A 27318-nucleotide genomic window follows, 5' to 3' on the forward strand; every position below is an offset into this window, starting at 1 on the left:
ATACTGAGACAGGAACTGACAATAGTGGACTAGAGACAAAATGGACACTTTATGGACAAAAACCCAAAGATGCAGCACAGGGACCCGAGGAGCAATTAGAGCTAAAGAGCAAGACAAGGAGGAAACAGCCGGAACCAGAGGGCTATCAAAGAACAAAGAAGCGGGCAGAGGACGGGATAGACACACCACAGGAGGCAGCACGTGAGGAGGCCAGCAGGAGCAACAAATCAAGAGAAGATCCAAAAGAAAAGGTAACAAACTGGGACTTAAATTGCCTATATACAAATGCTAGGAGCCTAAGGACTAAAATGGGGGAGCTAGAAGTTATAGCCGGAAATAAGGACATAGACATAATAGGAATCACAGAGACATGGTGGTCGGAGGACAACAAATGGGATGTGGCCCTACCAGGGTACAAACTCTACAGGAGGGACAGGGCACACAAAAAGGGGGGAGGAATAGCACTATATATAAAGGACTCCATTCCTTCATCCAGAACAGAAACAACAATAAGGGCAGACAGTCTGGAGTCGCTATGGGTTAAACTGACAGGAGGGGAAGGAGCTGACATCAAATTGGGACTGTACTATCACCCACCAGGACAGCCAGAAGCAAACGACCTGGACCTGGAGGCCGAATTGAGGCAGGTGTGCAAAAGTGGAAGGGTGGTGGTTATGGGGGATTTCAACTACCCGGGAATAGACTGGGACATTGGACACTCAAATTGCATGAGAGAAACTAAATTCCTAGAGGCGATAAGGGACTGTTTCATGGAGCAGCTGGTCACAGAACCAACGCGAGGGGATGCCACTCTAGACCTAATCCTCAACGGGCTAGAGGGACCCGCAAAGGAAGTGGTGGTACTAGCACCATTAGGGAATAGCGATCATAACATGATCCAGTACAAATTAAACATGGGAACATCAAAGGTGAAAAGAACCACAACGACAGCACTCAACTTCAGAAAAGGAAACTACAAGGACATGAGGAAAATGGTGGGAAAAAAGCTCAGCAACAGCTCAGGGAAGGTGAAGACCGTAAAGGAAGCCTGGACACTGCTTAAAAGCACAGTGCTCGAGGCACAAGACCTGTGCGTCCCAAGGTTTAGGAAAGGGTGCAAAAAAAATCGAACTAGAAACCCAGCATGGATAACAACTGCAGTTAAAAAGGCGATAAGCGACAAGAAATCATCCTTCAAGAAATGGAAAAAGGAACCAACAAAGGAAAACCGGGAAGAGCACAAAAGACACCAGAAAGAATGTCATCGAGAGGTTAGGAAAGCAAAGAGAGAATATGAGGAAAGACTGGCAGGAGAAGCAAGAAACTTCAAACCTTTCTTCAGGTATGTGAAAGGGAAACAACCAGCCAGAGAGGAAGTGGGACCACTGGACGACGGAGACAGGAAGGGAGCGATAAAGGAGGAAAAAGAGATAGCTGACAGGTTAAACAAATTCTTCTCGTCAGTCTTCACCAGAAAGGACACATCCAATATTCCGGAACCCGAGGTGATTATAAACGGAGAACAAGATGAAAGGCTGGTACAACTAGAGGTAAGCAAAGAGGATGTCCTCAGACAGATAGACAGACTAAAGAGCGACAAATCACCAGGCCCGGACGGCATCCACCCAAGGTACTAAAAGAACTGAGAAACGAAATAGCAGAGACACTTTGCCAAATATGTAACCTCTCCCTAAAAACAGGGGAGATCCCAGAGGACTGGAAAATAGCAAATGTCACGCCCATCTTTAAGAAGGGATCAAGGGGTGACCCGGGCCTGTGAGCTTGACCTCGGTTCCAGGGAAGATGATGGAAGCAATGGTAAAGGACACAATCTGCGAACACATAGAAAACAATGGACAACTGAAGGCGAGCCAGCATGGCTTCTGCAAGGGAAGGTCATGCCTCACGAACTTGCTGTACTTCTTTGAGGGAATAAACAGCCAGATGGATAAGGGGGAATCCATAGACATCATTTACCTTGACTTCCAAAATGCCTTTGACAAGGTACCTCACGAACGGCTACTTAAAAAGCTGTGGAACCACGGGGTGCAAGGGGATATCCACCGATGGATCAAACACTGGTTGGCAGGCAGGAAACAGAGGGTTGGAGTAAAAGGCCAATACTCAGACTGGCAATGGGTCACGAGCGGAGTTACACAGGGGTCGGTGCTGGGACCTCTACTGTTCAACATATTTATTAACGATCTGGAGGCAGGGACAAAATGTGAGGTTATCAAATTTGCTGATGACACCAAACTCTGCAGCAGGGTTAGAAACACGGAAGACTGTGAAGACCTGCAAAGGGACCTAACAAGACTGGAGGACTGGGCAAAAAAGTGGCAAATGAGTTTTAACGTAGAGAAATGCAAGGTCATGCATGTAGGGAAAAAGAACCCGATGTTCAGCTACAAAATGGGGGGAACACTGCTAGGGGTGAGTAATCTTGAAAGGGACCTGGGGGTGATGGTCGACACATCACTGAAACCATCGGCGCAATGTGCGACAGCCTCAAAGAAAGCAAACAGAATGCTAGGTATCATCAAAAAGGGTATCACAACCAGGACGAAGGAAGTCATCATGCCGCTGTATCGCGCAATGGTGCGCCCGCACCTGGAGTACTGTGTTCAATACTGGTCGCCGTACCTCAAGAAGGACATGGCAATACTCGAGGGAGTGCAGAGGAGGGCGACTAAACTGATAAAAGGTATGGAAAATTTTTCATACGCTGACAGGTTAAAAATGCTCTGACTGTTCTCCCTGGAGAAGAGAAGACTTAGAGGGGACATGATAGAAACCTTCAAAATCCTTAAGGGCATAGAGAAAGTGAATAAGGACAGATTCTTCAAACTGTGGGGAGCCACAAGCACTAGGGGTCACTCGGAGAAATTGAAAGGGGACAGGTTTAGAACAAATGCTAGGAAGTTCTTTTTTACCCAGAGGGTGGTGCACACATGGAATGCGCTTCCGAAGAATGTGATAAGCCAGAACTCTGTACAGGGGTTCAAGGAGAGTTTGGATAGGTTCCTGGAGGATAAGGGGATAGAGGGGTACAGATAGAACTTGAGGTAGGTTATAGAAGTGGTCAGAAACCACTTCACAGGTCGCAGACCTGATGGGCCGCCGCGGGAGCAGACCGCTGGGCGAGATGGACCTCAGTCTGACCCAGTGGAGGCAACTTCTTATGTTCTTATGGGTCAATCAGTTTTTTAGCATCAGACATTTCCGCATAGAAACCATAAGATCGGTTATTGCAGCGGTTCAGCCTGGAGAATTCCTTACAGCGCTAGATCTCAAAGAGGCTTACTTACACATTCCCATTTGGCCCCCACAACAGCGGTTTCTTCGCTTTGCCGTTCTCGGCCAGCATTTCCAGTTTCGAGCAATGCCATTTGGCCTTGCCATGGCTCCCAGGACATTTTCGAAGGTGATGGTGGTGGTGGCGGCGTTTCTTCACAAGTAGGGCATTCGTGTTCATCCTTACCTGGACGAATGGTTAATTTGGGCTTCTTCGTGGCAGGAGAGTCTGACAGTGACCCAAAGAGTGATTTCACTTCTTCAGTCTTTAGGATGGGTAGTCAACTTTCCGAAGAGCTCACTTGTCCCCTCCCAGTCACTGGAACATCTGGGGGTCTTGTTCGATACGAAGGTGGGGAAAGTCTTTCTACCCAGAGCTCGGGGAGTCTCTTTCTACCCAGAGTCTCAGGTGCGTCTCTTTCTGTAGTCATCTGCTCCGAGAGTATGGGATTATGTGCAAGTTCTCGGCTCGATGGTGGCAGCTCTGGAGGTAGTGCCTTGGGCTCACTTTCACATGAGACCACTGCAACAATCGCTTCTCTCCTGGTGGTCCCCTGTGTCTCGGGATTACAATCGTCGTCTTCGCTGGACTCCTCAAGCATCACTCAGCATGCATTGGTGGATCTGCAGGACCAATCTGTTCAAGGGTATGCCGCTGGAATCACCAGACTGGGTCATAATTTCTACGGATGCCAATCTGTTGGGTTGGGGGGCTCAGTGCCTTCAGTCCTCAGCATAGGGGGTCTAGTCTCAGGACGAGGCTCTGTTTTCCATCAACCTTCTGGAGTTGCAGGCGATTCGGCTGGCGCTACTGGCGTTTTAGGCCTTGATTCAGAATCGGCCGACCAGAGTCTTTTCGGACAATGTCACGGCAGTGGCATATATAAACAGACAGGGGGGTACCCGCAGTCCTCAATTGGCAAGCAAGGCAATAGTTCTGCTTCAATGGGCGGAAGCTCATCTTCCTCTTCTCTCGGCAGCTCACATTGCAGAACAGGCAAATGTTCAGGCGGACTTTCTCAGCAGAAATCTTCTAGATCCAGGAAAATGGGAACTCTCCACTCAAGCATTCCAGCTGCTGATGCAGTGATGGGGCGTTCCGGAAATAGACCTCATGTCATTGTCTCAAAATGCAAAGCTTCCTCAGTTCTTCAGCAGACACAGGGAGTGGGAGTCGGAGGGTGTGGACATGTTGGCTCTGTCTTGGCCTTGCGGTCGTCTTCTCTATGTATTTCCTTCTTGGCCCATGATAGGTCGTGTGCTCCATCGGGTGGCTCGCTTTCAGGGCTCGGTGATATTGGTAGCTCCGGACTGGCTGTGTCGACCATGGTATGCCGATCTGATGAGCCTCTCAACAGGCGAACAGGTACGGTTTCCGGTGACTCCAGATTTACTTCATCAGGGTCCGATCAACATGGAAAATCCGTCCCACCTTGGTCTTACGGCCTGGCTATTGAAAGGTCACGCCTGAGACGTAAGAGATATTCTGAGCATGTTATTTCCTCTCTTCTCCAAGCAAAAAAGAGATATACTTCTGCGTCTTATGCTAGAGTCTAGAGAGTGTTTGAATCTTGATGCAATGCTCAAGGTATTTCTCCTTTCAATGCTTCTTTAGCTAACATTCTATCTTTTCTGCAAGATGGAGTTGCCAAGGGCTTGGCTTCTAATTTTCTTAAAGTTCAAGTGGCAGTGATTGCTTGTTATAGAGGCCGCGTGTCTGCTTCTTCCCTTGTGGCTCTGCCTGATGTCGTTCGTTTTCTGAAAGGAGTAGAACATATTCGTCTGCCTGTTCAGAAGCTCTGTCTTGAGTGGTGCCTTTGGGTAGTCCTCGGAGGCTTGCAGAAGGCTCCGTTTGAGCCTCTGTCCACTGCGACTCTAAAAGATGTCATGTTGAAAGCAGTGTTTCTTGTAGCTATGGCTTCAGCCCAGCGGGTTTCTGAGTTACAGGCGTTGTCATGCAGAGACCCTTTTTTACGCATTTCAGATTCAGGGGTCTCGATTCGGACTGTTCCTTCGTTTCTTCTGAAGGTTGTCTCTTCCTTCCTGCTTTTTGGAAGCAGGATTGGGGAACGCGCTTCTCTTCGCTTCGTTTCCTGGAAGTGCGTAGGGTTCTTCTCCACTATTTGCAGGTTACTAACGACTTTCGACGTTCAGATCACCTCTTTGTGCTGTTTGCAGGATGCAACAAGGGTATGGCGGCGTCCAAAGCTTCGATTGCTAGGTGGATCAGGGAGACTATTGCTTCCACTTATTTGGTAGCGGGGAAGCGGTTACCGGAGGGCCTTCATGCTCATTCCACTAGAGCGATTGCTACTTCCTGGGTTGTCTCGAGGGTTTTCTTTGGAGGAGATTTGTCATGCGGCTACTTGGTCTTCTAAGAATACCTTTTCTAAACATTACAGGTTGGATGTGGCAGTGCGTGCAGAGTCTGCTTTTGGTGCTTCGAACCTCGTGGAGGCGGCTTTTGCTTCCCAACTGATTTGAGGATTGCTTTGCTACATCCCACTAGTCTCTGGATTCATCTGCTGCCTTTGATAAGGAAGGAAAAATTATGTCTTACCTGTTAATTTTCTTTCCTTTAGACGCAGCAGATGAATCCAGAGCCCCGCCCTTTCTGCATATTGTCTGTTGGGTTTTCTTTCGCATAAGAGCTTAAGAAGTTGCCACCACTGGGTCAGACCATTGGTCCATCGCGCCCAGCGGTCCGCTCTCGCATGTTTCGGAAGTTTTGTTATGGTTGGTGGTTGTGTTCTGCATTACTATCTTGGAAATTTGTTATGGGAAAGAAGTTTTTTACATTCTGAGACATTTTATGGTTCCGGATGCTTGGGCAAAGGGCAATACTGAAGTTGAAGGAGAGGTTCCATCCAAGACAACCACTTGTTAATCAGTTCTCTATCTCCACCTGCTGGTCGATGTGTGCTATCCCACTAGTCTCTGGATTCATCTGCTGCGTCTAAAGGAAAGAAAATTAACAGGTAAGACATAATTTTTCCATACAGCCCTGTGGTTCAAATGATCAGTTGGACCTAGGATAGCAGAGGAAGAAGACATGACCTGATGTGCAGTCACTTATCAATTCCTCTTGTTGCTGCAATTGAGCCAGGGAGGATGGATCAGCAGACAGAAGTACTGTGCATATATAATGGAGGTGGGGGAAGCAGCTGGAACAAGCTGTGAAAGGAAAGTAGATGGCAGATAAAGACTGCCCTGCCCATCCATACCATTATTTTCTGTTTCTATATCATCACTTTAGAAACCTGTGCAAGGACCTGACTTTCCAGTATTTATCAATTTTAAGCAGCAGATGTTAGGATGCTTCCTATGCAGGTTTGCAACTATGGCAATTAGTCTGGTAGGACGAAGAGAAGTTTCTTTTCTCTGTAGTTTAGGATGTTTTTTTCCCCCCAACCTTTATTTTAAAAAAGTTGTGTTTATATTTTAAGAACATGCTGACGGGTTTTGGGGTTTTTTTTCTCATAATACTATTGCCCATATTACAATGGGTGCTATACCTAGTGGGTGTCGGGTCCTTCTCTCTTCTCGTCCCCCCTGCCATCATCCCCTCCGAGAGTGAAGGTGTGTTTCTCTGACCTTTCCCCAATTCTTGGGAGGGGTCCCTTGAAAGTCCCTCAGCAGTCCCCTTCAGTCTTGCAACGCCACCTCATACTTTTGCCAAAGTCATGGTGGTGGTAGTAGTACACTTCTGGCAAGACAGGGATCTAAATGCACACACAATTGGACGACTGGTTAATCAGAGCACTGGCCAAGAAGGGGAAGGTAAAAAGGCAGTTTGAGAGTGGTGCAACTTCTCCAGGACCTGGGATTGTCAACTTCAAGAAGAGTCAGCTGGAGTCAACACAGTACCTGGGAGATTTTTTCAACATGGCCTTGGGCTGAGTGTTTCTTTCTGAGCCATGCAGGCTGATGCTTCAGAAGCATATTTTGGAACTGCTACGGAATCAGACTGCACAGCGTGACGACATCTGTAGGTCCTGGGGTCAATGGTGGTAACCAAACAGGTGGTTCCTTGGGTGAGAGTGCACATGAAACCCCTCCAAGACTCTTACTGGTCTTAGACAGACTCGATTCAGCAGCCACTTCTGTGGTTGCCAGCAGAGAAGAGCAGCCTGAGATGGTGACTGCCTCTTCAGGGGCATGCCTCGGAGCCTTTCCTCCTGGGAAATGCCAACGACCGATACCAGCCTTTATGGTTGGAGGAGTCATTGCAAAGGGCACCTGGTTCAAGGGCGTTGGACACTGGCTCAGCAGAAGTGTTTATGTTTAAGATTTTGATAAACTGCTCCCGCATTTTACTTACCTAAGCGGTTTACAATATAACAATTAAATAATGAAAGGAATTCCATTGAACATATTCAGATAGAAAAGATAGAGATAGAGACAAGATATATGCACATCCCAACAAGTAATCCATGAGGATAAAAACAAAGATTATCTTAAGAAAACAAAAAAAATAATTAAATTATAAATTAAAAGATTAAATATTAATTAAATTAAAATTAAAGTGGTCCATAAATCACCTAGAACTCGGAGCCATTTGACTAGCGCTTCAGGCACTAGAGAAGTCTCTGGATGGCAAAGCGGTCAGCGTCTTCTCAGAGAATGTGACAGTGGTAGCCTATGTCAACAGGCCTTAGTACTAAACACAAATGTGGCTCACTTTTACAGCTGAAGATACGAGCCCGGAAGCGCAGGCTTGGACGCTTTAGTCCAGCCATGGCTGGAGATCTTGTAAATTTACTCCGTGGCCCATGCTAAATCAAGTTATTCATAGGATTATCAGTCATCCAGGGTTGGTTGTCCTAGTGGCACCTGATTAGCCCTTCAGACTGGTATATTGACCTAGTTCGCCTCCAGAAGGATGTAGTCATCAGGCTGCCAGTCCAAGTGGCTCTTCTTGCTCAAGGACCAATCCCTATTGAGAATCTGGAACACTTATGGTAAAACCTGAAAGCCCTTTCAGCTCTGTTTTTGGTAGTTCTGGACTTTTTGTAATCGGGACTTCAGAAAAGTATGTCAGTTGGATCTCTGAAAGTGCAGTTAGCAGGTCTTTCCTGTTTCCAAACTCAGGGGGAGAGAGGTTCCCTGGCCCCTCACCCAGATGTTGTCCGGTTCATTAAAGACAGTTGTGCCCTCCAGTGCATCTTCCTTTCCCTTCCTGTGATCTTAACACCATATTACAAAGTCTCAGTAGAGCGCTGTATGAGCCCTTCTTAATCTCAGATGGTCTTTCTGGTGGCAATTACATTGGCCAGACAGGTTTCAAGCTCTGTCCTTTAGGGAGCCATTCCTTAAGTTTACAGAAGCAGGGCTCTCTCTACGCATGGCTCCATCCTTCTTACCGAAGATGGTCTCTGCCTTCCACGTTCCCTTGGGTTTTTGCAGCCCAAATGCATGACCTTGTATTTCTTAGCATTAAGTTTTAGCTGCCAAATTTCAGACCATTCTTCAAGCTTTGCCAGGTCTTTCTTCATGTTGTTCACACCATCCAGCGTGTCTACTCTATTGCAGATTTTGGTATCATCCGCAAAGAGGTAAATCTTTCCCAACAACCCTTCAGCAATATCATTTATAAAAATGTTAAAAAGAACAGGCCCAAGAACAGAATCTTGAGGCACACCACTGGTAACTTCCCTTTCCTCAGAGCGATCTCCATTGATTACTACCTTCTGTTGCCTTCCACTCAACCGATTCTTGACCCAGATTGTTGGCCAAAAAAGCAAACAAGATGCTAGGAATTATTAGAAAAGGGATTGTAAACAAGACTAAGAATATTATAATGCGTCTGTATTGCTCAATGGTACCAACCTCACCTTGAGTATTGCGTTCAGTTCTGGTCTCCTTATCTCAAAAAAATATATAAGGCATTAGAAAAGGTTCAAAGAAGAGCAACCAAGATGATAAAAGGAATTTAACTTCTCTCATATGAGGAAAGACTAAAAATGTTAGGGCTCTTCAGCTTGGAAAAGAGATGCCTGAGGGGAGACATGATCGAAGTCTACAAAATCCTGAGTGGGTCAGTTTTTTTACTGCATCAAGATCTACAAAGACTAGTGGACACTTGATAAAGTTAGAGTAATACTTTTAAAATCAATGGGAGGAAATATTTTTTCACTCGGAGAATAGTTAAGCTCTGGAATGCATTGCCAGAGGATGTGGTAAGAGTGGTTAATATAGTTGGTTTAAAAAAAAAGGTTTGGACAAGTTCCTGGAGGAAAAATTCATAAGCTGTTATTGAGACAGACATGAATGAAGTCACTGCGTGCCCTGGATCGGTGGCATGGAATGCTACTACTATTAGGTTTTTGCTAGGTACTTGTGACTTGGATTGGCTACTGTGAAGACGGGATACTGGGCTAGATGAACCATTGGTCTGATTCAGTAAGGCTATTCTTATGTTCTTACTGACAGAATTGAACAATAAACTTGCAGAGCTATTGTTAGTAATTTGTAATTTACGTATCATTAAAATCCAGCATGGTACTGGCAGATTGGAGGGTGGGAAATTTTTTAAAAGGGTTCCAGAGGTGACCCAGGAAATTATAGACTGATGAGCCTGATGCTGGTGTCGGGCAAAATGGTATAGGCTATTATAATGAACAAAATTACAGAGCCAAAATGAGAGAAATGAGAACAAAATGAGAGAAAGCCAACATGGATTTAGTCAAGGTAAATCTTGCCTCACCAGCCTACTACATGTTTTTGAAGGGGTGATAAAGATGAGCTGGTTGATATTATGTATCTTTGATAAAGTATCTCATGAACAATTCCTGAGGAAATTAGAAAGTTATGGAATAGGAGGTAATGTCTATTATGGATTAAGAAATGGTTAAAAGATAGAAAAGAGAGAGTAGGGTTAAATGGTCATTATTCCCAATGGAGAAGGGTAGATCTATACTGGGTCTACTGCTTTTAAACATTTGTAATGTTCTAGAGATGGGAATAACTAGTGAGGTAATTTAAATTTGCTGATGACACAAAGTTGTTAAATCACAAGAGGATTGTGAAAAATTGCAAGAGGACCTTGCAAGACTGGACATCAAAATGGTAGATGTTTAATGTGAGCAAGTGCAATGTGATGCATGTGGAAAAGAACTTCTTGAACTATAGCTATGCGATGCAAGGTTCCATATTAGGAGTCATCATTCAGGGAAAGGATCTAGGTGTCATCATTGATACATTGAAACTCTCTGCTCAGTGTGCAGTGGTGGTCAAGAAAGCAAATAAAATGTTATGAATTATCAGGAAAGGAATGGAAAACAAAAATGAGAATATTGTAATGCCTAGGTATTGCTTCATGGTGCAACCACACCTTGAATAATGTCTGTAATTCTGATCACAGCATCTCAAAAAAGGTATAGCAGGATTAGAAAAGTACAGATAAGGGTAATGAAATTGAAAAAAAGGATGGGACAACTTCTCTGTGAGGCAGGCTAAAGTGGCTAGGACTCTTCAACTTGGAGAAGAGATGACAGAGAGGAGATATGATAAAGGTCTATAAAATATTGAGTGGAGTGGAATGAGTAGATGTGAAATGCTTGTTTACACTTTCAAAAAATACTAGGACTAAGGGGCATGTAATGAAGCTACTAAGTAGTAGATTTATGGAGAAAATGTTTCTTCACTTAATGTGTAATTAAACTCTGGAATTTGTTACCAGAGGATGTGTAATTTCCTAAATGAAAGTCCATAAGCCATTATTAAGATGGACTTGGGAAAATCCACTGCTTATTTCTAGAATAAGCATCATAAAATCTGTTTTACTCTTTTTGGGTTCTTGCCAGGTACTTGTGACCTGGATTGGCCACTGTTGGAATCAGGATACTGGGCTTGAAGGACCTTCGGTCTGTTCTAGTATGGCAATTCTTATGTTCCTCTGTTCTGTTTTGCTGTCCCCAATATGGCACTGCTTTGCAAACATATTGATCTGGGCATCAGAAGTGTGTGTGCTCCTTCCGCCTGTACCAAGATCTGTCTTTTGAAGGGCTACACTATCTGTATTTGGAGCACCTGTCAGTGCTTTGTGAGCTAAGCTGGGGGAGGAGAAAGAGTTGGAGCTGTTGTTGGGCTGCAGAGTGAAGCTATGATGCTGCCTTACTCCTTTTTTTCCCCTGCACCAGTAACAGCTATGGGCAGGTCTGTCTGCACCATGCCAGCTGCTATATGAAGCTGCGTTAGAAAGGTTGTGGTCCTTGAGGACGAAGCTTGCAGTAGAATCTGGGTTAGAATGTGGGTCTGGTGGGGTCAGCAGAGGCTAGTACAGAGCGTTAGGTATCTGACTGTGGTTGGCTTAATGTTGGTGTGCCGTAGGGTGTGAGGAGGGTCTTGAAGCTCAGTACTAGCAGCAGTGTAATGGTAGTCCAGCTCTTTGATTAGGTGACTCCTGCTTTTGTGGACATAAGGAAACATGTGGCCACATATAAAGCATGCTGCAACTTCATTCTCTGGTTCCAGGCAATGGACACGCATTCTGAGGCATTCTGAGCACTTTTTGAAACCATTTATTTGGTCTATCTTTTGACTTTTTTTTTTTTTGTTTCTTTGGATTTTTGTCATCTGCCTTTATGAAAAGGTGAGAAGAGAAGAAATGAGCAGAATCCATCTGATTAGTATAAATAGATGGGAGACTGATAAGTGTGGAAGTTACAACGTGCTCAGCAAGTATTCCAGGCTTTTCTGGGCTGCAGGGAGCAGATCTGGGCTGGTGCCAGATGACCTGAGCTATGTGTGGCTGCCTTATGCAGCTTGTCCATTGAGAGAATAATCTTTGTTACCTTTTAGAATTATGCCAAGTACATGACCTGGATTTGCCATTGTTAGAAACAGGATACTCGGCTGGATGGACCTTTTGGTCCGACACAGTAATGCAATGCTTATGTTCTTCAGTCTTAAAGCAAGATGGCAAAGTGGGTCTCCTATGCTATTAAGTGAAGAAGATAGAGCTGGTTTAATTTATAAGAACATAATAAAACAGAGGTATAGCCAGACATGATATTTTGGGTGAGCACACGATTCTTTCCCCATCTCCCCTGCGCTTTCTGCCTCTGGTCTTACACCAGTGACCCCCAACAAACAAATACCTGAGCTGGCAGGGATCCCCAGGCCCCCCAACTGGAAGAGGTTCTCCAGCAGCCAATGACACTGTCCCATGCTCAGTTTTCGAGCATGCTTGAAAAGCAAGCGTTCTTTGGTGGGGGAGGAGGGAGAGAAGCAGTGTGGTGTGGTGGCACTGGCAACATATGGATAGTGTCCCTGGCTGCAGCAAATAAAGGAATGATCTTTTCTGGATGCCAGTTGGTGGGGCTTGGGGATCCCTGCTATCCATAATTGGGCCTAGGCCCACTTGGGCCTACCCATGGCTACCACACTGTAATTAAATTAACAGCATACTTTTATTGTTCCAGAGTATGGATATGGACATAGTTTGTTCCTAACCTCCAGACCATTCTTGATAAAAGCACGGCACCATCGTTAGTGAGACAATGTGCATGATGCTGTATCTATCTCAGCTCAGTCATCTTCTCTGGCAAATATATCCGACTAAGGTGCTTTCAGTTTTTTATAGCTGCTGTTCATTTCCTGATGTTATCACTGCTATAAATGAGTTTGTGTGACATTGATTGTTATATGAAGTAGAAATCAGTCCTTTTATCTTGCTCCTTACTTATATAATGTAGCATGCGAGGATGCTTCCTCTAATCTGGCTATGCTTATACCTCGTTTAAAATGGCTTGAAAAATCTTTAATAAACTTTAGTAAACAGAAGATTCTGCTCTCCCTACTTAGGATGTTACATCTATAAAGATTAGTACATGTTCATAGGCTTCCTGACTGTGCAGCCTGCCATTTAAATGGCTGTGTGTATAAGAAGCCCACCTGTGTGTGAAATCTGGTGATACATTGTGGCTGGATGGTGCACTTAATTGGTAGTGCTGACTATTTTGTAAACAGATCTCTATGAGCTTGTAATATGTGCTGTATTGATTTATACCATGCCAACTGATGGGCACCATTCTGTCTGCTTTTTAAATTGGGAGGTTCTTAAGGTATTGTAAGCAGTAGTGAGGTAGCAGGATTTTATCCTCTTGATTTCCCAGCATGAGGGTACACAGATCAATTTCTTATCCCGCTTCAGTTGGATGCTGGGTTTCTAGGCTGTTAATGAAGAAATCTCCTCCTGTTTCATATCACATAACACACTCGTTTCAAGCTCTGAGCCTGAATTACGGCCTTGCTTTTTCTTGTCTGTAATAGAGAGAACATTTTCCAGGAGGATGAAGTTACTTTATCCGTGATAATGCTTTGATATTATTCTTTTTTTCTTTCCTTCTCTGCCACAGTAGGTAACCAGTTAGGGGCCCTGGTACATCAAAGGTAAGCAGTGGACTCCAGTTTATTCTTTATTGATCAGGTTCTAATTGTTTATTGATCCACCATCTGTAGCAGCATGTTGGGAGCAGAAGTGGTCCAAGCACTCAGCTCACGTAGCCTGACAGTTTTGGTAACTCTTTCATGACGTTTTCACTGGTCTGTTTAAATATATAAAAACAAAGGGCAGCAGCCAAGTTGTTTTGTTTGTATAGGACTAATACCAGACACTTGGAATGAACATTTTGTAATTCATATTCCTGCATCATCAGTGAAGCTATGGACTCATTTTTACTTGCATTGATGCAGGAGGATAGTTGGAGCAAGGATAGTGTTTTATTTGTGCTGGGGGGGGAGAGGGGTTGTGCAGATACAGATATTTAGTTCTGATAGAGTATGCTCCAGTGCTGTTATTTTGTGTTGAGTGAGTCTGAGCCCCCCAGACCCATTTTCTCCCTTATTTTGTATGTCTATGAGCTGTACTATTTTCACCTTTTTTTGTATTTGGAAGCAATCCATAGAGATTAAGGCCAGGATACACTAAAAATGGTCGTTAAGACCATGTGGGTTGCTGTAGGCCAATTTTTTTGTCCTATTTTAAAACAACAATCAATGTTCCTGAAAACCTTGTGTATGTATCCTTGTAACCCGTTCTGGGCTCCTGGGGAGGAAGGGCTATAAAAATGAATTAATAAATAAATAACTAAGCAACAGGACCAACAGGTTACAATATATTCCAAATAGTCCAGTGAATGCTGAAACAGTAAAACAATCCCAGAGAGTCAGTTAAATACTAAAAGCCAATGTTATATTCGAAGTCTAAGTGGACCATAGAAAATGTCAAGAATATTCCCAACAACCCCCCCTCCATACACACACACACCTCCCCCAAAAAAACAACCCAACCCCTAGAAATACTCATGAAGAGGTCGGGCTTCCGTGTCGTTTTTAGTGGTCGCTTTTTTTAGTGCATTCTAAGTGATGTTAGGGCATCAATTGGGGTGCTTGTTTAAATATTAATGACCTCATTTTAATACTAATGAAGTCATTTGCATGGCAATCAGAGGCTGCAACAAACGCACGGAAAAACCTATGGTGAGCTGTTGTGAACATCATTCGGTAACTTACGACCACTGCTAAGCTGGTTTAGCGATGATCGTTAGATGCATGGTGAGTTTAGTACATCCAGGCCTAAGAGGGTATGGCTCTGGACTCCAAGAATCTCATGAGCAGAAGCTGGATGTGGCAGATGGAGGAGTTATATGTGAGTTGTTCATGTTTCCTCCTTTAACCCTGTCAATCCTTTTTCATTTTCAGGACAGTAACTACAGAAGAATTCAAAGTGCCTGATAAAATGGTTGGATTCAGTAAGTAAATGAATTTTGGTTTTCTTGTACCTTTTGTTTTCATGAGATTTCTTAATGGTAGTTCAGTGTAGAGAATGACATGGGGAAAAAATTTGTCCCCGTCCTCGTAAACCATCAGATTCCATTTGCACAAGCTTCAAATCGTTTTATACTGAACTTATTTTTTATTAAATTATAAAAAGAAACAATGCTCTGTACAATTGTCATTTTATAAATTAAAGTTCTGGCTGCCGAACTAGAGGAAGAGATCTTCAGCTGGCAGGGCTTTGCTTATAAATGTTTATTAACACAACTACTACTTTATCCTAAAGCAAAAAAAGGAAAGAAATTTAAATTAAATCAGGTTGGGCAGGCTGGATAGACCATTCGGGGCTTTATGTGCCGTCATCTGCTTTGTTACTATGTTTTTTTTCTACTTTTGTTGTCTGGTTTCTGCTTTCCTCATCTTCTCGTCATTCTATTCCTTCCATCCACTGTCTGCCTTCTCTCTGCCTCTTCCATATGAAATCTACTCTATTTTTATGCTTCTACCAGAAACTGTCTCTCCCTTCCACCTCCCCTCCCATTGGCCTGGCACCCATCTTTTTCACTCTTCTCCCACCATAGTCTGGCATAGCTGTCTTCTTTCCTTCCATCTTTCCTTCCCTCCCCCGGGTGGTGTTTAGCATCTTTCTCCTCCTTTCCTCCCCTCAGATCTGGTATCTGCTCCAGTATGTGCTCTTTTTTCTTTATCCCCTCATTCCATCCAGTATGTGCTGCCCTCTCTTTCCTCCCCACTTCCCTTCAACATCTGTTTCTCTCTCTCCCCGCCCCACTTTCCTTCAGTGTCTTCTCCCCTCTCCTACCCACTAACATGCAGCGTCTGTTCCACTCTCTGCCTTCCCCTCTCCACTTCCTTCCAGCGTGTTCCCCTTTCTCTCCTACCCACTTCCATGTGCACGTTGCACACTTATCACCTCTCGCAATCGTGCAGTCCAGCAGCCCCCTCCTTCCTTTCTCCCTCCTGATCGCCATGGTCCGGGCATCTGTTCCACTCTCTCCCCTTCCCTTCTCCACTTCCTTCCAGCGTGTTCCCCTCTCTCCTACCCACTTCCATGTGCGTGTTACATCACTTATCACCCTTCGCAATCGTGCGATCCAGCAGCCCCCTCCTTCCTTTCTCCCTCCTGATCGCCACGGTCCGGGCATCTCCCTCTCTCCCTTCCCCTCACCTTCACTTTTCTGTCTCCAAGCAGCCCGAGCCTTTTCTCAAGTTGCGTGCGGCTGCACTGAAACCTCTCCTCTGACGCAACTTCCTGTTTCCGGTTGCGTCAGAGGAGAAGTTTCAGTGCAGCCACACGCAACTTGAGAAAAGGCTCGTGCTGCTCAGAGACAGAAAAATGAAAATCGCCAGCGAAGGTGATGGGAAAGGAGTGAGGGAGATGCCCGGACCGTGGCAATTGGGAGGGAAGGAGGGAGGGGGGGCTGTTGGACTGTGTGATTGGGAGGGGTGATCAGTGAGGCAACACGCGCAAAATACTTAACTGTGGGGACAAGGCCATTCACCGCTCCATGGGGCGGTGAATGGCCTTGTCCCCAAACCCGCGGCATCCAGGTTTTTTCCCTCCCTGTTTCGGTGGGTTACTCGCGGCTAGCAGTCACTGTGTCATTCGCTAGTTCAGTGCATCTTATGAGAACTCCAGATAGCAGAAAGGGCAGAGGGATAAATATCACGGCAATGAAAATCTTTTGTTTCTTGCATAGTGATAATAGCTTCACACACACAGACAGATACAGCCCTTGCCCTAGCATATAACAAGTACAGAACATGCTGCAGCAGTACAAGCTAGACACCCACTTATCCAGCTCTACCCCAGCACATGGCAAATACAACACAGAGAGTAGTGTTGCAAGCTAGACATATACTTGCCTACCCTCCGTAACAGGTACAGCACAGGTACAAGCTAGATATACACTTCTCCCTCCGTATTCATGGTTTCAGCATTTGCGGTTTTGATTATTCACGGTTTTTAGCTTGCTGGCTCCTCCCCCCAAATTACATAAACTTGCCTAGAGAAATCACTGATTCCGTGCATTTATAGAGAAAATAGCCGATTCCTAGCATTTTCTTCACCGTGTTGTGCCTTTCCTTCAGGAACAAGCCAGGTCTCCCACCATGTTGTTCACCACATTCACGATGGTTTTTAATAGAAAACAGCGAATAATATATGAAAAAGTTATTTGCGGTTTTTCTGTATTTGCGGTTCTGTTAATCCCCTATCACAGCGAATATGGAGGAAGAAGTGTATACATACCTGCCCTCCTCAGCAAATAATAGGTATAGCATAGGTGCAAGTTGGATAAATACATACACACTCTCTCCATCAAATAATGGGTACAGCTCAGGTGCAAGCTGGATATATACATACCTGCCCTCCTAAGCAAATAATGGTTACAGATAGATATATATATACATACCCATCCACCATCCCCACAAAATAACAGTTTGCAGCACATGTGCTAGCTGGACATTTACACACCGGCCCTCCCTTGGGTATAGCTCAGGTGCAAAGTAGATACAGTATATACATACCTGCCCAGCAAATAACAGGTGCAAGCTAGATGTATACATACCCCTGCTCCATCACATAATGGGCATAACATGTGCAACAGCTAAACGTATACATACTCTGCCCACCCACCCTTGATCCAGCATATAATAGGTACAGTATGGGCAGCAGCAGTGCCGGATCATTTTTAAACTGCTATAAGCTTGGTTTGTTTTATCTGCGTTGATAAAAGGGAAACAATTAAAGGAAAATCTGTCCTCTGATTAATGTTACAAAAGGTGGTCTATAAGTAAATTTTTTACTGCATTCTATTTATTTCCAAATAAAATCTTAACAGTTACAGATAGTCCAGAATAATGGCAGGTGAGATAGGAAATAATAGGGATAATAATGGTAGGTGAGAGCTTCACCTTAGTTGACAATACAATTTTTTTATTTGTATACCGCCAATACCTCCATGAAGTTCACAGCGGTTTACATAAGTAATTATGGTGATACAAATTAAAAACTAGTGTTACAATATTTAAGAATTATTGGCAACAAACAGATAGTTCTTTAGGTCTTTTTTTAACTTTTAAAATTAGATTAGTTGGTAATGCTTTGCACAGTTTTGCTGCTTGATATGCCCATGTGGAGTTAAAAGTTATTTTGTATCTAATGTTCCTATTGACTGGATACCGAAAAGTATCAATGTTTCTTAGGTTCAAAGGTGGATTATTAGAAAATTTAACGAGATGTGGCATATAATCAGGAGTTTCTCCAAACCATATTTTAAATCGAATACAACAGAATTTATAAAGTATTTTCGTAATTCACGTAAATAAGGTGTAATCTTATCACTTTTCTTCAATCTGAAGATTAATCTAATGACTATTCTGTAGTGTTTGGAGTTTTTTTAATTATAAATTTAGGGCAATCTAAAAAGGTAACATTTTTGCAATAGTCCAGTTGAGACAAAACTAAAGATTGTACTAATAGGCGGAATTGATAATTATCTAAGTAGTTTCTAATCCTTCTAAGTTTTCAGGAAAGACTAAAATGCTTTTTTATTAACAAGTTGACCTGAGGTAATAGTAAAGGCTATGATCAAAATGAACTCCTAATATTCTTATTATTTTAGCCAGTGGATAATCCATTTTATTTATGATTAATACTTTAGTTTCACAATTCATATTAGGATGCTTTAATAAATATAATTTAGTTTTATCCTAATTCAATGTAAGTTGATGATTCAACATCTAATTCTCTAACAACTTCATGCAATAATTTAGTTTTAATTTAATATGATCTAACAAGCAGGAAAAAGGAATGAGAACAGTAATATCATCTGCCTATATATATGACGTGAATTTGGCTTTTTCCCAGAAAAAACCCAAGGAATGCAAGAAGATAGGTGAAAGTGGGAAACCTTGGGGAACATCATAAGGGAGAGATCATTCTTTGGATATCATTTTGGACATTTATACTTTATAAGTTCTTTTTAAAAAGCTATTGAACCAATTTAGAATATTTCCAGATAAGCCAAGATCATCCATCCAATATACTTAATATATATGACATGATCAACTAGATCAAAGGCGCTCAAAAGATCAAATTGCAGTATTAATTCTGTATAAGCCTTTGAAATGTTGCTTCTTATGATATCCATTAGAGATCCCAAAATAGTTTCCGTACTATGACCCTTGCGGAATCTGTAATGATTAGGATGGAGTATATTGAATTTTTCAATGTAAGAATTTAATTAAGGATTTACTAGTCCTTCCATAATTTTTACCAAAAACAAAATTGATGCTACTGGTCTGTAATTGGATGTTTGACTTATATTTACCTTAGTATCTTTTAATAATGGAGTTAATAAAATTTGTCTCAGATATTTGGGAAAGGTACCTTTCTGAAGCATTTTATTTAGCCAATCTAAAAGAATCATTTTAAATGATAAAAGTGTACAATGTCAAATTGCTTCACTATTCCCAAATTCAGTTTCACATTCACAGGTATGGAGAACAGATGATTTGAATATGTGACCAGTAAGATAGGATGTTATATGCTTTCAGAATCATATAAATCATACAAGAGGGACTTGAGTTCCCAGACTTAAAAAAATAAGACCAGCACAAATAGGACAGAGATGAGTCAATGACGGTTCTAGGTGTAAAGTTGGATTGTGGCCTCTCAATGAATTTACAAGTTGCAAAAACTGTACAGGTATGTTTTGCGTAAATACACTTATTGCATCGCGTAAAGCCTATGTTGTCTCTTTACGATTTCCGCACAGTAGTTCAGGCAATGGAATTATCCAGACTTGACTATTGCAATGTCCTGTGTCTTGGAATAACTAAGACAAGATGCAGGGCATCGCAAGTTGTGCAGAACGTTGCAGCAAGATTGATAACGGGTGTATCTAAATACGATCACATCTCATCCTATCTCCAACAATTGCACTTGCTGCCTGTTTTTAGATCTCAATATAAAGCAATAATGATTTGCTATCAATTCTTATATGGAACCATACCTGAATTGTTTAAAAGTAAGATGTCAAATTATTTACCATTTAGGTCTCTGCGTTCTGAGAACTCAGCGTTATTAAAAACAAATGCTAATATGCTGAGACCCGTAAAATGGCCTTTTGCTGTGCGGGGGTCAAATTGTGGAACTCACTTGTCAGTCAATTACTAAAATGTTATGACAAGGGTAATTTCAGAAAACTATTAAAAACGCAGTTATTTATTAATGCATTTTTCTAGGAACTGATCTTTGCGGTTGTTCTTTTGATGGGCACTTCACGTGATTTTTTGATGATTGTATGTTAATATTTGTTTGATTTAATTTGTTTTATTGAATCATGTATGTAACGATATATAAACCGTTTAGATTTAAACGGTATATAAATTTTTAAAATAATGATAAAATAAAGTGTTAACGCGTAGACATAAACGTTTTAGAGGATTATACATTGTTTTGTAAGTATTTAAAGGCATGATTTTTGATAAGTGAATAAGATAATAGCATTTTATATTTAGTAACCTGGCTACCTGAGTGTTTTGCTGACAATACCAGAGGATTGGAACGTGGACATTGTAACATGAGTTTTAAAATAAAGGCTCAGGAAACTATAAACGCTTCCACGACAAGGTTCACAAGATTAGCCTTGAGTTCCCAATTGAATCTCCTCTACCTCTCCCTCCTCCCATCTGCCCTGCTGACCCTCCGCTATCCCCTTCCTTCTTTTCTTCCTTCTCTCCAGTTACTGAGGATGAAACTGCACATTTTCTCTCTTCTTCCAAACCCACTACTTATTCCTCTAATCCCATCCCCATTCATCTACTGATCACCATCTCTCCTACTGTCATCCCCTCTATCTGCCATTTCCTCAGCCTATCGCTCTCCAGTGCAACTGTCTGATGCCTTCAAACATGCCATAGCTTCACCGTTTCTTAAAAAATCCTCACTAGGCACTACTTGCCCCTCTCCTTCTTATTCAAAGTACTTGAACGTGCTGTTCACCACTGTTTTCTTGACTTTCTTTCGTCTTGAGCTATCTTTGACCCCTCTTCAATCGGGCTTTTGCCCTCCTCATTCTAAGGACAGCACTTGCTAGAGTCTCCAATACCTCCTCCTGGCCAAATCCAAAGGCCTGTACTCTGTCCTCATCCTCCTTGATCTATCTGTGGCCTTTGACACTGTAGATCATTGTCCACTCATTGATACACTATCCTCGTTTGTGTTTCATGGCTCTGTTATCTCATGGTTTTCTTCCTATCTTTACCATCGCACTTTTAGTATAAGCTCTGGAGGATTCTCCTCCACCACCATCCTGTTATCAGTTGACATACTTCAGGGCTCTATCCTGGGACCTCTTCTTTTCTCCATCTACACTTCTTACCTTGGTTCCCTAATCTCTTCCCATGGTTTCCAGTACAACCTCTATGCTGATGACTTGCGAATCTACCTCTCTGTGCCTAAAATTTCTATGGAAATCCAGGCCCGAGTATCAGCCTGCCTGTCTGACTTTGCTACCTGGATGTCTCATCATCATCTAAAATTAAATATGTCCAAGACTGAACTCCTTATCTTTCCTCCTAAACCTGCCTCTCCCCATCTTCTGTTCTCTGTTTCAGTGGATAATGCTTTCATCCTCCCTGCCTTGTCAGCTTGCAAACTTGGAGTCATCTTTAACTCGTCTCTTTCCTTCTCTTTGCATAACCAAGAGACTTGTCATTTCTTTCTTTACAACATTGCTAAAATCCGGTCTTCCTTAGCAACAGCAGCAGATGAATCCAGAGACCAATGGGATAGCACACATCTACCAGCAGGCAGAGATAGAGAAACTGATTAACAGGTGGTCCTATTGGCTGGCACTCCTCCTGTATCTCCAGTATGCTCTATCTCCCAGCAGGTGATAGTCGCTGTTTGAATAGCTCCTGGATTCTGGCTGTGACTGGAACTTTATTTTCTCCTGTTGAGGTTTCTCTTCAGTGAGACTGCCATTCTGTTTCTCCTGTTGAGGTTTTTCTTCAGTGAGCTGGCAATGCTATTTCTCCTGTTGAGATTTTCTCTTCAGTGGGACAGGGGTGTCGGTTGAACGGTGCCGGCTTTAGGGGTTACACCTGGGCCCCCCCAGGTCCCTGCCTCACCCTCCCTCCATTGCTAGAGGGTCTGACTGGGTCTCGATTTTTTCTTCTTTCCCTTCCCTTCTCTTTTTTTTTTTTTTTTTTTTTAAAAAGGAGACCACAGTTGCTACATTCTGCTCTGTTAGTGCTGCACATCCAGCTCTAACTGGCTTCAACCGGCTTAACAACAAGCTTGTGAGTATGTCTGTGTTTTTTACTGTTTGAACTTCAGGTTCTGTTTGGGAGTCTTAGTACTGTGGGTTCGGTCAACATACGTTTAAGGAATGGATATTTTATTGAGGCTAAGTTTTATGACTAGAAATCCGTTGAGGGAGCCGGGACTTTCTCGCCCTTTGCATGCACGCGCTTGGTTTTCTTGTTGGTTACAGCACAGCAGTAGTGGTGTGATTTCATGCTCGCACTTGTTCCCCTCGTTGAGTTTCAGTGCAGCAGTAGTAGTCCTGTTTATTCCGAGGCTCTCTTTCGTCTGTGATTGTCACGGCCATGTCACGGCAGCTGATTGTGCAGGTGCCGGTTTATAGCAGCGCGCATGAGATGGGACATTTTTTTCCGGCGATGTGGGAAGAACCGCACGTTCGTTCTGGTTATTCCCTGGGTCTGATTTTCTTTCTATGCAGGCCGTGGCAGGGTAAATTTTGCGGGGCTTGAATCCGACTATGTTTCTAGGAGCGTTGATGCAGCGGCCATGTGTCAGCGAAAATCAGGCATGCGCTTGGGTCTCCGGCGATGGCGGGAGAGCTGCTGAATTTGGTCAGGGTATGCCGCGGCTTCTCTCCTTTCCGGTTCAGACAAGTTGTACGTGTTTCTCCAGCTTTGGGACCAGCTTGGGCAGATTTATATGTCTTTGTCTGTGTTCCTGCTGTATTCCCTTGAAGGAAGCTGCTAGTTTAATCGGACTCTGGGGTTAGCACTCAAGGGGATTACCAGAGAGACTCTGACCTGTGCTAGGTCACCCAGTCTCGGTTTGTCTCCGGACTGGGTCGACATATGGCAACTCACGGCACAGTGAGATCAGCAGTAAGATAGTGCCCTGTATTTCACACGGGTATCTCATTGTCTTTCTTGGGGTCCCTGCAGATTGAGCCTTTGTCTGTTGGTAACTGTCCTTCTTATTTGGGCCTCTGAGCTGCGCTGCATGTGCCTGGTAGTGGCATAGGATATATATGCCTAAAGGTAGTAATAACAGTTTCCAAGTTCGGGCTGTCTCTATGGGCATAATGACACTTCGCATCTTCCTGCGGCCAGGACTCTCTTTCTCTATTTCTGAGAGGGCCTGGACTTCAGATTTCCATGCTTATCACGCTGGTTTCTCCTGTCGCCATCTTCTCATGGCACATGCTAGACCAGGGGTGTCGAACTCAATCAGAGAAGGGGCCAAAATCTAAAATCCAGCCTAAATCGCGGGCCGAATGGTTTACTGAACAGTCATAAACTGACAATGTTAACCAGAAATGTGAATTTAAAATGAGTGGAACAATCTTTTCCTTAACAGTGCTGTTAACCAACTCACATGCTATCAAGCAAAACAGTAATATTGGTATCAAGCAAAACAGTAATATTGGAATGTACCTAAAATGCTCATTGTTTTGTTTTCTGGCTAGATGTCTGACACCGTTTTCCCCGTATCAATGAGTCAATGTTCGGTTTTATTTCTTGGGCTGTAGCAACCCGCGTTAGAATGAAAAAGTCAGTCAATAAATGCCTGGCTGGGTACAGATAGCAGATTCTGTTGCGATTTTTATGCCTACACTTTATGCCAGGAACTGGCAGCTTCTGCTGTGTATTTTTTATGCCCGCACACTCACTCTCTCCTCTGCTCTGCCACCCGCACAACCACATCGGATGCCGGACTATAGGTCACGCCTCCTGAATCTCGCGTGACTTGTTATCTATGCGCATGCGTAATACCGTATTTTCACGCATATAATGCGCGCGTTATACGTGTTTTTACAAACCGTGCATACCCTTGCGCGGTATACGCGTGAGCGCGTTGTACCAAATTTTTTTTACATAGTTCCCCCCCCCGACGTCCGATTCACCCCAAGCAGGACCGCTCGCACGCACCTGCACCCCCACCCCGATGGACCGCCGACTCCCAACACGATCGGGGCAAGAGGGAGCTCAAGCCCTCTTGCCCCAGCCAACCGCGGCACCCCCGACACGATCGGGGCAAGAGGGAGCTCAAGCCCTCTTGCCCCCCCCGACTCCCCGACACGATCGGGGCAAGAGGGAGCTCAAGCCCTCTTGCCCCCCCCGACTCCCCGACACGATCGGGGCAAAAAGGAACCCAAGCCCTCTTGCCCCGCCGATTCCCCAACTCCCCGACAATATCGGGCCAGGAGGGAGCCCAAGTCCTCCTGGCCCTGGCGACCCCCCCCCCCCCGCTAGTTGTTCAGGCCAGGAGGGAGCCCAAACCCTCCTGACCACGGTGACCCCCTACCCCCACCCCGCACTACATTACGGGCAGGAGGGATCCCAGGCCCTCCTGCCCTCGACGCAAACCCCCCTCCCCCCATCGACCGCCCCCCCCAAGAACCTCCGACCCCCCTGGCCGACCCCCACGACACCCCCACCCCCTTCCCCGTACCTTTCTGTAGTTGGCCGGATAGACCGGAGCCAAACCCGCCTCTCCGGCAGGCAGCCAACGACGGAATGAGGCCGGATTGGCCCATCCGTCTCAAAGCTCCGCCTACTGGTGGGACCTAAGGCTCCCGGGTCTATTCTGATTGGCCCAGGCGCCTTAGGCCCCACCAGTAGGTGGAGCTTCGAGACGGATGGGCCAATCCGGCCTCATTCCGTCGTTGGCTGCCTGCCGGACAGGCGGGTTTGGCTCCCGTCTGTCCGGCCAACTACAGAAAGGTACGGGGAATGGGGGTGGGGGTGTCATGGGGGTCGGCCAGGGGGGTCGCGGGTCAGCTGGGGGGGCGGTCGGAGGTTCTTGGGGGGGCGGTCGATGGGGGGAGATAGATAGCAAGTACGGCCGGCGAGATCACAAGCCTCCTATGTCACCGCGCGTCATTGTGATGGAACGCAGCGGCGTGCAGTGATGACAGCGCGGTGCGGGCCACATTGCAAGGCCTGGCAGGCCGTATTTGGCCCGCAGGCCTTGTGTTTGACACATGTGTGCTAGACGGACCCCCCGACCAGAGAGGAAGGGCTGTGCAGCTCCTTCTACCCAGGAGCCAGTTACCTATTCTATCAAACCCGCGGAGGAGTGCGCACTATGTGGCTGTTAGCCTCATCCCTGAAGCTCTCATTAGCGATGTGAGCTTTGTCTGCTACCTGTTAGGATGCTGTTGTTTTCCACGGGGCGGTAGATGCAGCATCTTAATTGCGTCTAGTACGTATTCACTTTAAAGGACATAAGTATTTCGCTCACGTTGCATGGAGTTAGTAATGTTTTCATGGTTCCAATATACTCCTCTTTACATTGTGAAACTTGCTGCTGGGCGGGATGGAGCATGTCTGCTTTGGGGGTGGGGGTGGTGCAGCGTGCGGGCAGACAGAGGCAGGGAGGCATCCTCGGTGGCAACAGCTTCAGCGGGGGGGGGGGGGGGCAGGCAGTGATCCCTGGTGGCGCCTGCAGACGTGGATGGGTCGGCTTCGGGGGAGAGAGCACGAACTCGACACAGAAGGAAGGGAAGGAGCATGTACATGAGGGCATTAACTTGGGACATAGGGAGGGAATAGAAAGGGAGGATTGATGGGCATGAGTGTGTGAGTGAGACATGGTGCACAAGGGGAAAGGAAGACTGGAAAATTGGGCTTAGAAAGAGAGGAGTGAGGTAGAGATGCATGGGAATAGAAGGCTGAGAGGGAGAAAAGTTGGATATGGTGGTAGAGAGGGCAGATTGAAGGGGATGCAAGGGGGAGGAATGTTGAAACATAGTGATGGAGGGAGAGATGTGGCATGGTGTTGGAGAGGGATGATAGAAGGAGAAATGGGCATGAGCTGGTGGTGGGCAGTGGTGAAAAATGCTGCACATGATCTGGGGGAGAAGAGAGAGGGAGAAATGTTGAATGTGGCAGTAGAGGGGGTAGAAGAGATGCCTGGATCTCTCAAGAGAGATGGATAGTGAGAGAGAGAAGAGAGACTTGTTACCAGTGGGGTGGAGGAGAGAGGAAGAAAAGTTGGACTCTTGGAGGGACAGAGAGAAATGTTAGTTGGGGACTGGAATGAGGTCTGGAGGAGAGGAAGCATGCAGGAGGTAGAAATAAATAAATAAATACTGGAGTACTGTGTCTAATATTGGTCACCGTACCTTAAGAAGGACATGGCGATACTTGAGAGGGTTCAGAGAAGAGCGACAAAAATGATAAAAGGTATGGAAAATCTTTCATACGCAGACAGGTTAGAAAAGCTGGGGCTCTTCTCCCTGGAGAAGCGGAAACTCAGAGGAGACATGATAGAGACTTACAAGATCATGAAGGGCATAGAAAAGGTGGAGAGGGACAAATTCTTCAGCCTATTGGAAACCACAAGAACAAGAGGACACTCGTAGAAATTGAAAGGGAACAGGTTTAGAACCAATGCTAGGGTCAGAGGGTGGTGGGCACCTGGAATGCGCTTCCGGAGGTTGTGATAGGACAAAGTACATTAAAGGGTTTCAAAGAAGGATTGGATAAATTCCTGAAGGATACAGGGATTGAGGGATATAGGTAGAGATAGGATTATGAAAGGGTATAGATAGATGGACAAAGGGGATTGAGGGGTTTTAGACAAAGGATCACCTTACAGGTCATGGACCTGATGGGCCGCGGCGGGAGTGGACTACTGGGCGTGATGGACCTCTGGTCTGACTCAGCAGAGGCAACTTCTTATGTTCTTAATAATGGATGCACAGTCAGAAGGACGTGCAACCAGAGACTCATGAAATCACCAGACAACAATGGTAGGAAAAATGATTTTATTTTCAATTTAGTGATCAAAATGTGTCAGTTTTGAGAATTTATATCTGCTGTCTATATTTTACACTATATTTGTCTACTTTTCTATAGTTGTTACTGAGGTGACATTGCTTATTTTAAAGTTATCTGAGTTGACCTCTTTGAAAAAAAACCGAATGTAAATGATTAACATTTCTCTGC

The 27318-nt window shown here is 44.6% G+C and overlaps 1 protein-coding gene across 9 annotated transcripts in view; it reads left to right on the top strand.

The window, feature by feature from the left end:
- FUBP3 (far upstream element binding protein 3) overlaps window positions 1-27318 on the top strand; it is a 137730-nt gene that overhangs the window by 50571 nt on the left and 59841 nt on the right. For 6 of the 9 annotated variants that reach the window (XM_033961007.1, XM_033961002.1, XM_033961006.1 and 3 more), the window contains 2 exons: window positions 13656-13689; window positions 15001-15050. In XM_033961007.1, coding sequence (XP_033816898.1) covers window positions 13656-13689; window positions 15001-15050 — 84 coding nt within the window. The remainder of the gene's footprint in view (window positions 1-13655; window positions 13690-15000; window positions 15051-27318) is intronic. The other 3 variants (XM_033961003.1, XM_033961010.1, XM_033961005.1) reach the window with 1 other exon arrangement.

The sequence above is a fragment of the Geotrypetes seraphini genome, chromosome 10 (genome assembly GCF_902459505.1).
Source record: "Geotrypetes seraphini chromosome 10, aGeoSer1.1, whole genome shotgun sequence".
Taxonomy (NCBI): domain Eukaryota; kingdom Metazoa; phylum Chordata; class Amphibia; order Gymnophiona; family Dermophiidae; genus Geotrypetes; species Geotrypetes seraphini.